At 53.2% G+C, this 10,342-nt stretch overlaps 1 protein-coding gene across 1 annotated transcript; it reads left to right on the top strand.

The window, feature by feature from the left end:
- The first annotated feature begins 569 nt into the window (after positions 1–569).
- Positions 570–3,778, top strand: LOC119251240 (patr class I histocompatibility antigen, A-126 alpha chain-like). The gene is made up of 7 exons (XM_054698189.1): positions 570–592; positions 900–1,169; positions 1,366–1,647; positions 2,220–2,495; positions 2,616–2,735; positions 3,014–3,046; positions 3,177–3,778. The coding sequence occupies exons 2-7, from the start codon at positions 932–934 to the stop codon at positions 3,218–3,220; spliced, it is 993 nt and encodes a 330-aa protein (XP_054554164.1). The 5' UTR covers positions 570–592; positions 900–931; the 3' UTR covers positions 3,221–3,778.
- The last annotated feature ends 6,564 nt before the right edge of the window (positions 3,779–10,342 follow it).

Raw genomic sequence — 10,342 nt, 5'->3', positions numbered from 1 at the left:
TGTTATTTATATTCTAAAGTAAAGAAGCAATAACATCTTTTAAAAAGGTTTTATTCTAGTAAAGTAAATATTTAAAGCTGTAGCCCACATAACAATATTATACATGGGATCCGTAATAATTTGTGAGACTGTACAGAGTTTCTGAAAGAAAAATGTTTGAGACTTGCGGACCCAGTCCCTGGGCCTGGACTCAGGGACACGGTGTGACAAAGGTCTCGGAGCAGGAGAGGAGGGGGCGGCAAAGTCCCAGGTCTCGGGGTGTGGCTGTCTGGGTCTCAGTCCCCAGCGCGGGGTGCAGGGCTGGAAGGTGACTGCTGGGGATTCGCCCTCTCCCCTCGGTTCCACTTCTGGGCTCACAGCCTGGGCGGGTCCTCCTCCTGGATACTGGTGACTCACCCCAGGGCTCACTCCCCATTGCCTGGAGGTCTCCAGAGCAGCCAATCAGCAGCCCCGAGGCTCCAGTTCCACAGGCCTAACCCGCCCGCCGGGACTCCGTCTCCCCAGCCCGGGTGGGGGCTCGTCCTGGGGGATGGGGGGCGCAGCCCTCCTGCTCCTGCTCGCGGGGCCGCGGCCCCGAGGGAGACCCGGGCGGGTGAGTGCGGGTCGGGAGGGGACAGGGCGCTCCCAGAGGCGGGAGCGAGGGCGTGGGCGGGCGTGGGAAAGGCGCGACCTCGCCGCCGCCCTAGTTGTCCCCCCACCTCGACCCCGCCCCGTCCTGGCCCCTTTCCGTCCCCCGAGACCCCAGCCTCCTCTGGCCCCCCGAGTCCCGGCCATTTTCGTCCCGCAGCCTCTTTTCACTCTCACTCGTCTTTCACCCACTTTCTGTCTCGTGGGCGCCCCCTGGGACTCGAGCCCCCGAAGGGGAGAAGAATAGCCCGGGTCTCCCCTCCCGCCCCCAGGCCCCCACTCCGTGAGGTTTTTCTCCACCGCGATGTCCCGGCCCGGCCTCGGGGAGTCCCGGTGCATCATCGTGGGCTACGTGGACGACACGCAGTTCGGGCTGTTCGACAGCGACTCCCCAGGCCAGAGAGTGGAGCCGCAGGCGCCCTGGGCGGGGCAGCTGGGGCAGGAGGTGTGGGACTGGAGGTCGCAGATCGCAAGGCACAGCGCACTGTGGTCGCGAGCGCACCTGGACGCCCTGCGCGGCCTCTACAACCAGAGCGAGACCGGTGAGCTGGCGCGGGTCCGGGCCGGGTCAGCACCCCCATCCCCACGGACGGGGGGTCGCTCAGGGTCTCCCCCTCCAGGCTTCTCTGCAACCTGCCCGGGAACAGCCCGCAGGACTTTCACCCCATTTCATTCTGTTTAGTTTATTCCCGGCGGGAGGGGGTGCGGGCGGGGTGACCACGGGGTGACACGGGGCAGGGACAGGGTCTCACACCTTCCAGTGGATGTCTGGCTGCGACGTGGGGCCCGACGGGCGCCTCCTCCGCGCATACAGTCAGTTTGCCTACAATGGCGCGGATTACCTGGCCCTGAACGGGGACCTGCGCTCCTGGACCGCCCTGGACACAGCCGCTCAGATCACCCAGCGCCAGTGGGAGGCGCAGGGTGAGGCAGAGAAATTCAGGAACAATTTGGAGGACTGGTACTTGTGGTGGCTGCGCAGATACCTGGAGTACGGGAAGGAGACTCTGCAGCGCACGGGTAAGAGGGGCCTGGAGGCCTCCCGGTCCCCCCCTGCCTGGAGTCACTGCGGGAAATGAGTCCTCTCTCTAGTCCCGAGAGGGGGGCTCCCCTGGGTTTCATGTTCTGCACTAGAGAGACTCCCAGAGACTCCGGCTTCTCCTGAAGGACAGTGAAGGGATCCCGTCTCTCCTGAGAAAGACAGACAGTCCCTGACACCACACGTCACCGGGTCCTTTTGACCAGGGGCCTGTTTGAGAACCACGAGTTTCTCTCTCAGTCTTGTTTCTGGTCTGAGAACATTTTCAGTTATGTGATTCCTGCTTTTCTGTGTCATTCACCTTCCACCCAGGTCAGGAATAAAACGTCTGTGTTCCACTCCCTCTGCTTCATCCTAACCTGGGTTTCCTTCCTCATTCTAGAACTTTCTAAGGAATAGGAGAATCTCACAAATGCCCCCAGACTGGCCTATTTTTTACATTTTATGCTTCTTCCTGCCACACCAGTTGTCTTGTCCATTGTGAGGATGGTCTCATGAGGATTCTTCAGTGTCCATGAAGGAAACAAAGTGAATTTTCTGTTTACCACCTCAGATCCCCCAAAGACACGCATGACCCACCATCCCACCTCTGAGTATGAGGTCACCCTGAGGTGCTGGGCCCTGGGCTTCTACCCTGCGGACATCACCCTGACCTGGCAGCGAGATGGGGAGGACCTGACCCAGGAGATGGAGCTGGTGGAGACCAGGCCTGGGGGAGACGGAACCTTCCAGAAGTGGGCGGCTGTGGTGGTGCCTTCTGGAGAGGAGCAGAGGTACACGTGCCACGTGCAGCATGAAGGCCTGCTGGAGCCCCAGGTCCTGATATGGGGTAAGGAGGAGGATGTGGGCACTGAGGCTAGTCTCAGGGCCATCAGGAGTCCTTCTGGAGTCCTTTAGAGGGTCAGGATAAGGTCTGGGGCTCAGGGTATGCTCTTCCCTTCCCTTCCAGTGCCCCCTTCTCAGTTTTCCATCCCCACCGTGGCCATCATTGCTGGCCTGTTTCTCCTTGGAGCTGTGCTCACTGGAGCTGCGGTGACTGCAGCTGTGATGTGGAGGAAGAAGTGCTCAGGTAGGGAAGGGAGTGGGGGCATCTTGTCCACTGAGAGCTTTCAAGTCCCAGGGAAAACCGCCCTGACTGGTTAATGGGAAGTACTATCCACACACATGGGTGTTGCCCAGAGGGCATTTGGTCCAGTCCCCCCTCACCAGCTTTCTTCATTTCTCCCAGTCCTGACCTGGATCTTTACTCACAGTTCTGGAATCTTCCCTGCTCTGCAGGATTAAAAGATTCCGTTAGGTCTTCTGACCTGACTGCTCCCTGGTTTCACATGATGTTTCTTCCCACAGAAGGGCAAGGAGGAAGCTACACTCAGGCTGCAGGTAAGTGTGCATCAGCAGTGTGATCCCTGCGCCCCTGGGGACAGTGTAGATGGAGCCCATGGGGGAGTCACCCTCATCAGTCCCTCCTGTGGTCTCATCTCTGACCAAGTTCTATTTTGTTCTCAACCAGGCAGTGACAGTGCCCACGGCTCTGATGTGTCTCTCAGCCCCTAAAGCATCTTTTAAAATGAATGTGATAAGGGCTCCTCCCCGGTGGCGCAGCGTGTTGAGCGCATCTCTGTGAAGCTGTCCGCAGCCACTGCAGCACCAGTTCGATTACCAGCCAGTCAGGGAGAATCCCACATGGTGAGGCAGACCTCTCCTGTCTCTCCCCTGCTCCACTTTCAGTCCGTCTGCCTGTTCTGCTTCCTGCTCTGTCTCTGGTGAACCCTCTCACCCTCCTGTGACTCTGGCCTGTACCCCAGCTCTTATATAAATAAAAAATTAAAAAAAATGATGAATGTGATGAGGCTCCTATTGTTCACACCCTGGACAGCACCTGGTATTGTGCAGAGTTTGCATTTTCAGTCTCTCCTGGTTGTCACTGTTCTTAATTGTGATATTGAACATTTGTTCATAATTTTACTTTCCTATGACTATAGTTGCTGTTTGTATGGAAGTTTTGTACATTTCTACAGATGAAGTGCTGTTCATTTATTACACTATTTTTGTCTTTATTAAAATTGGGTTATTTCTTTCTGATCATTGAGTTTTGGGCATTATTTCTAGATAAAGTCCTTTATCAGATTCATGATTTGCAAATGTTTCCCCCATCTCTGTGGCCTGAACTCCTTTACTGATGGGAAAACAAACACTGTTGCCCAGACAGGAGCATGGAGATGTATATATGTGTGTGTGTGTGTGTGTGTGTGTATGTATATATGTATGTATATGTATGCATGTATGTATATGCATATGTATACAGGTAAATATATATGTATAATGTATATAAAGAGAAAAGATAAATTGCTAACTGGATTTGAGCAGATACTGGCTGACGGGTGTTGGGGGTGGAGTGGAATGACTTAATGCATATTCTTGAGTGTTACTTAAATGTCCTTTTTGAGCATGAAATATGCTTTCTAAACTAAATTACACTTTATTCCTCAACTTATAAAACTCTTCACACATCATGTTCAAATCACGTGTTAAGACCAGACTGACACGTGGGTTATAAGTGATGGATCTGGACATCATAGTTGGTGAGTCGTGGTTTCCCTTTGGGTTCACTCTGGTGTTGTCCATTCTGTGGGTGTTGGACAAATGTATGATGACCTGTGTCCATCATGAGAATATCATGCAGAGTATTTTCACTGCCCATAGTGTCTTCTGTGCTCCAAGGAAGCAAAAGCAGTAGAAACCAATGGAATCACATCAGACTAAAAAGCTTCTACATAGTGAAGGAAACTATCGTTAAAATGAAAAGAGAATATTGAATTGGAGAAACTATTTGTACATCATCAATCCAACAAGGAGATAATATCCAAAATCTACAAAGAACCCCAAAACAGGGCTCCCCGGTGGCGCAGAGGTTGAGCGCTGGGTTGCGAAGCTGCCAGCAGCCTCTGCAGCGCTGGTTCAATCCCTGGCTGCTCCCCGGCCACCGGAGGAGGGTCCCACATGGCGCGCAGACCTCTCCTGCCGCCTGCTGCTCCCCTCAGCAGTGTACTTCAGTCCTTCTGCCTATTCTGCTCTCCGCTCTGGCTCTGGTGAATTCTCTCACCCTCCCGAGCTTCTGACTGTACACAATGCTTGTATAAATAAATAAATAAATCTTAAAAAAAAAAAAAACTCCAAGAAAACAACTCAAAACAGGGACAGAGGAGCTAAATAGGTACTTTTCTAAAGAAGACACACATGTGGCCAATAGGTACATGGATAAATGTTTGTCATGTGCTGTCAGGAAAATGTCAATTAAAACCACAATGAGTTACCACCTCACATCTGTGAGAATGACCCATTGAAGGGTGTGGAGGAAAGGAACTCTGGCACATGGTGGGTGGGAATGATGTCTGGTCCTGGTAGTGGGCAGAATGAGGGGTTCCGTGGGCCCTCAAAACTGTACAGTCTACGTGGGATTGCCCATCAGCTGTAAAGACAAAACATACTCTAAAGCATAAGGCCTTCAATAGAAGAGAACTTTAATACAGTTAGTATATAATAGAGAATCAGTGTGCAATAGAGAGAGAAAAGAGAAAGAATATAGTTAGAAAATTTCCCACGTGAAGCACCCAAAGTCACCCACCCCTCATGGGTAAACGCCCAGCTGAGGCCTGAAGGCCTGCCACAAATCTAAGGCACCTACTGGTAGAGACCCATGGGAAAGGTGCAGGAGGGGTCAGGAAAGTCTGGAAGGATAAGAGCAAAATCAAAATCCACATCAAGATAACAGCTGCCATTGTCAGCCTCCCCATGGGTCCCTCACCCATGTCTTTGTCTCTTTCATGTGTCTCTTTCACGTGTCTCTTTCCATGTCCCCAACTCCCTGGAACAAGTCCAAGTCTAAGGAGGAAGCCTGGCTTCTTCTTCACATGTCTCTCTTCTCCATGCGCCTCCTCCAGTCTTCTTTCCTCATCTTACTCCACGTCTTCTTCCTCTTCCTTAGATTCTCATCCCTGCTCAGCTCTGTATTTCCTTGGGCAGGGCGGTAACGTGGAACCTCTCTTTTCTATGGATAGCACATTGGTCCTGCCCCTATGGAAAAAAACATTAAGGTTCCTCAAAATAGACCTGTCCCATGGTCAAGCATCCCATTCCTTGGTATTTATCCAAAGAAGGTAAAAACACTAATTCCAAGGAATATGCACCTCCTATGGTCACTGCAGCGCTGTCTACCATAACCAAGCTATGGAGACAACCTAAATGCCCAATGGCAGATGAGGGGATAAAGAACACAAGCTATATATACAATGGAATACTATTCGGCTGTGAAAAAGTTGAAATATTGAATTTGCAACAACGTGGGTAGATGTGGATGGAATTATGCTATGTGAAATAAGTTTGAAGGAGAAAGTTAAATACTGGATGATTTCATTCATATTTGGAATATAAAGAAACAAAACAGGGACAGACTAAACCAAAACATAGTCTATATATATGACTGCAGAATTGAAGCTATGGGCTGGGGGTAAGAGTAGGAAACAAAGTAGGAAAAGAGCCCAATGGACTGTAGTGAAGACTGTGGGTGCCCTTAGGGTGGGTGTGATGCGGTAACAAACATCTGAAGAGGTGTAACCCTGGGCCTCTGAACACATACAGTGTGTAAACCAGTGTTACCTCAATTGAATAATACAATGGGGAGAGAAGAAAAGAATAAAGTAAATTGTCTCCTCCATCCATCACTGATCTCAGGACTTTGCCTTCGCCTCCTCACTGTCATGCAGGGTGAGGGGCTGGTTTCCCACAAGGACAGAGGCAGGAGGTGCAGGGACTCCTGGGGCTGCTCAGACCCCGCTGAGTAGAGACACTGCAGAGAGGGCGGCTCTGAGGGGACCAGAGACAGAGGGTCAGAGTAACCCCAGTGCTGAGTGAGGATCTGGTTTCCAAGGAGATGGGAGTGTGTGTGTGTGTGTGTGTGTGTGTGTGTGTGTAACAACAATGTCAGGATGCACAACACAAGATGATGTAAAAACAATTAACATCAAGCCCCAGAATAAATGAATTCAATCTCACAGAGTAAAGAGCATCAATACAACATCTCATTAAATTCGGTTTTGTGAAGAAGCAGCTTCTAAGCAGGACTTAAAAAGCATTGGACCTGAAGAAGAGGAGGAGATTTAGAAATATCTCATGGTTGGCTTGAGGTGTGAGGAGCTGGACAGGACCCCTCCCTCCGCCCTGGCCTCTGCTAGGATGTGGTGGCATCTTCATCCCTGACAGTTCCCTTCCCCAGTCCCCAACATTCATCTCCTTTGGAGTCACCTGTATATGTACATATATGTATACGTGTAATCCCAGCTTCTTCTTCATTTGTCACCTGTCTGGGGCATTCGGGTGGTGTCCATAGCTTGGCTACTGTAAATAGTGCTGCAGTGGTGACGGGAGTGCAGGTCCCTTCACAGGAGAGCGTTTATCCTCTGTGAGGAGATCCTCAGTGTAGAATTGCTGGGTCCAATGGCAGAACCACATTTACTCTTTTAAGAAACCTCAATACTGTTTCCAGAAGGGCTGGCTCAGTCTTTATCCAAAAACAATGCAGGACTGTCCCCTTTTTTCCACATCCTTGCCAGCACTTGAGTTTCTGGTCTTTTGGATATGGGCCGTTCTCGCAGGTGTGAAGGTTTAAACCAGGAGATCATAAAGCCAGAAAATGTGAGCAAAAAGAAATCCTGTAACACTCAGGCCAACACAAGGCTGTCTCTCACTGTGAAAAAAAAAATCGTGAAGAAATTCAGGTGAATTACCTGAGTTTTAACAATATAATGGTCCACTGCATTCTCAAGATGTCTTCCTGAAAGCATCCCCATCACCTAGACCCAGGCTCTCTGCCTCAAACCCCACCCCCACGGCAGGCCTCAAGGGTCTCACCTATAGGGATACACTTCAGAGCACTGGGACTGTGGCTGCTTGGGGGAAAACACAACAAAACTTGGTCAGAGTTGAGACCACAGGAGGAACTGATGAGAGTGACTCCCCCATGGGCTCCATCTTCATTGTCCCCAGGGGCTCAGGGATCCAACCCTTGAACACACTTACTTGCAACCTGAGTGTAGTTTCCCCCTTGTCCTCCCATGGGAAGAAGCATCATGTGAGACCAGGGAGCAGCCAGGTCAGAAGACCTAATGGAATCTTTTAATCCTGCAGAACAGGGAAGTTTCCAGAACTGTGAGTAAAGACCCAGGTCAGGACTGGGAAAAATGAAGAAAGGAGGTGAGTGGGACTGGACCAAATGCCCTCTGGGCAACACCCGTGTGTGTGGATGGTACTTCCCATTAACCAGGCAGGGCAAGTTCTCCCTGGGACATGAAAGCCCCCAGTGGACAAGATCCCCCACTCCCTTCCCTACCTGAGCGCTTCTTCTACCCCCTCACACATGAAGCCACCTTGTGTCCAATGAGCACACCAACAAAGAAAACAGAGCCGGAAATGAGGACCACAGCAAGGATGGAGAACTGAGGAGGTGGCACTGGAAGGGAAGGGAAGGTCAGACCCTGAACCTGAGGCCTCAGTCTGATCTTCTGAAGGTCTTGAGAAGGGCTTCTGATACACCTGAGTCAGCCTCTGTGCCCACATCCCCCTCAATACCCCATCTCAGGACTCGGGGTGCAATCAGCCCCTCATGCTGCACATGGCACGTGTATCTCTTCTCCTCTCCAGAAGGCACCTCTATAGCTGCCCACTTCTGGAAGTTTCCATCCCCCCTCCGCCCCTGGGCCTGGTGTTCACCAGCTTCGTTTCCTGGGCCAGGTCCTCCCCATCTCGCTGCCAGATCAGGGTGATGTCCGCAGGGTAGAAGCCCAGGGCCCAGCACCTCAGGGTGACCTCATGCTCAGAGATGGGGTGATGGGTCACATATGGCGATTGGGGGCCTCAGTAGGAAGAATCGGAAATTTCATGCTTTGTGTTTCCTCCATGGACACTGAAGCAGCCTCATGTGACCATCCTGCAGTGGACAGAACAGTGTGCTTGGAGGGAGGAGCACAAATCCCAGAAACCAGCCTGGTCTGGGAGTCTGGGATAGCAGGTGAGAGCCCAGGGAGGGATGCAGGTCTCTGAGCATTTTGTTGCTGACTTGGGTGGAGGGTGATGACACAGACAGGCAGGAGTGAGATCTCCAAAAATGCTCTCTGACCAAAAAACAAGATCTCGAGAGAGAAACTCTGTTCCTACGATGGCTGCTGGTCAAAAAGATCCTGCGAAGGGTGATTTCAGGGGTGGTCTCCCCTCTTTCTCAGGAGAAACTGGATTCCTTAACTGTCCTTCAGAAAAAGTAGGAGCCTCTGGGCCAGTCTCCATCCCAGAGCTGGAAAACGTGGCCGACAGCTCCCTCTCTGGCCAGAAGGGGGCGCTTCCTCACCCTGATTCCATTTCCCTGCGGGGTGCGCGCCTCAGGGAGATCAAAGGCCCCGCAGCCCTCTCACCTCTGAGCTGCGGCGCCTCCTTCCCCATCCCCAGGAGTCTGGGGGCCCCTCCACGCACCCGCCCCCCAGGCTGCTCCCGTCCTGCTCTGCCCGACCTTCCCCCTCCCCCTCGCGCCGGGGAGCTGAGCCGCGGGCCCGCCGGGTCCAGGCGCGCAGGTCCCCGCCCAGGGCGCGTCCCCGGCGCCGTCGTGGGGAGCTGGTCGTGCCCGCGGGGGAGGCGCCGTCGGGCCCCGCGGCGCAGCCCAGAGTCCTCTGGATCGTGGGAGACCCTGAGCCCGCCCTTCAGTCCCCTGGTCACCCCACCCGCACCCTACTTCCAGCGCAGAATAATGTAAACTTAAATAAAATCTCGCGGGTGAAAGTCCCGCGGGCTCCTCCCTGGTCAAGGGGCCTGGCAGGGGCCACGGCCTCGGGGGTCACGGGGCCCCGAGACTCGGGGCGGGGGGTGGGGCGGGAGCGGTGACCCGCCCCGGCCCGCGCTGCTCCCCGGCCCGGCTCTGGCTGCGGCGGCCGCGCGGGGCCTCCAGGAGCGCTTGGAGCCTCCGCGCCGAGTGTCTGCGGAGCCGCGTCTCGCCCGACCCTCCCGCCCCGCCCGCGGCTCCGCGCTCTGGCCCGGGAGTCGCTGTCGAACCCCCGAAATGCGTGTCGTCCACGTGGCCCCCGCGATGCACCGGGGCTCCCCAAGGCCAGGCGGGACACAGCGGTTTCTAAAAGCCTCAGAGAGCGGGAGTCTCGGGGAGGGGTGAAAGCCGGGTGGACCCTCCTCCCGGAGCAGGTCCTGAGTCCCAGGGAGGTGGGGCAGGGGAAGAAAGTAAGACACAGGGGGACACTGCAGGAGGGGACCTCGGAGAATTGAGGAAGGCTTCAGAGATAAGGGCAGCAAGAGGAGTATAACCAATTCCACTAGGGAAAACAAACATCTCAGGACCAAGGACAACATTGTTAATGCTGGTCCTGGTTTCCTTCAGGTGGTAAAGGGAGGCGGAGATTGGAGAAATGGAGAGTGGTTTAATTTATGGACACCTTAGAAGGGCAGCTGTTTAACTTCAATGCAGGGATGCCCATCCAGAGGACTGGGCCATAAAGATGCAACAAATGGGGAAAGAGAAAGCTGTTAGATAAGGGATGTGAAGATCCCCCACTCAGTAGCAAATTAAGTGAGACAGCCGAGAACTAACCAATCACAGAGAGACTGGTGGAGCTTTAGAATAATGAG

This window comes from Talpa occidentalis, unplaced genomic scaffold (genome assembly GCF_014898055.3).
Source record: "Talpa occidentalis isolate TD23 unplaced genomic scaffold, MPIMG_talOcc4v2.1 talOcc4.2, whole genome shotgun sequence".
NCBI classification, from domain to species: Eukaryota; Metazoa; Chordata; class Mammalia; order Eulipotyphla; family Talpidae; genus Talpa; species Talpa occidentalis.
The sequence above is the reverse complement of the archived record's forward strand: the minus strand, read 5'-3'. Positions and strand labels throughout refer to the sequence as shown.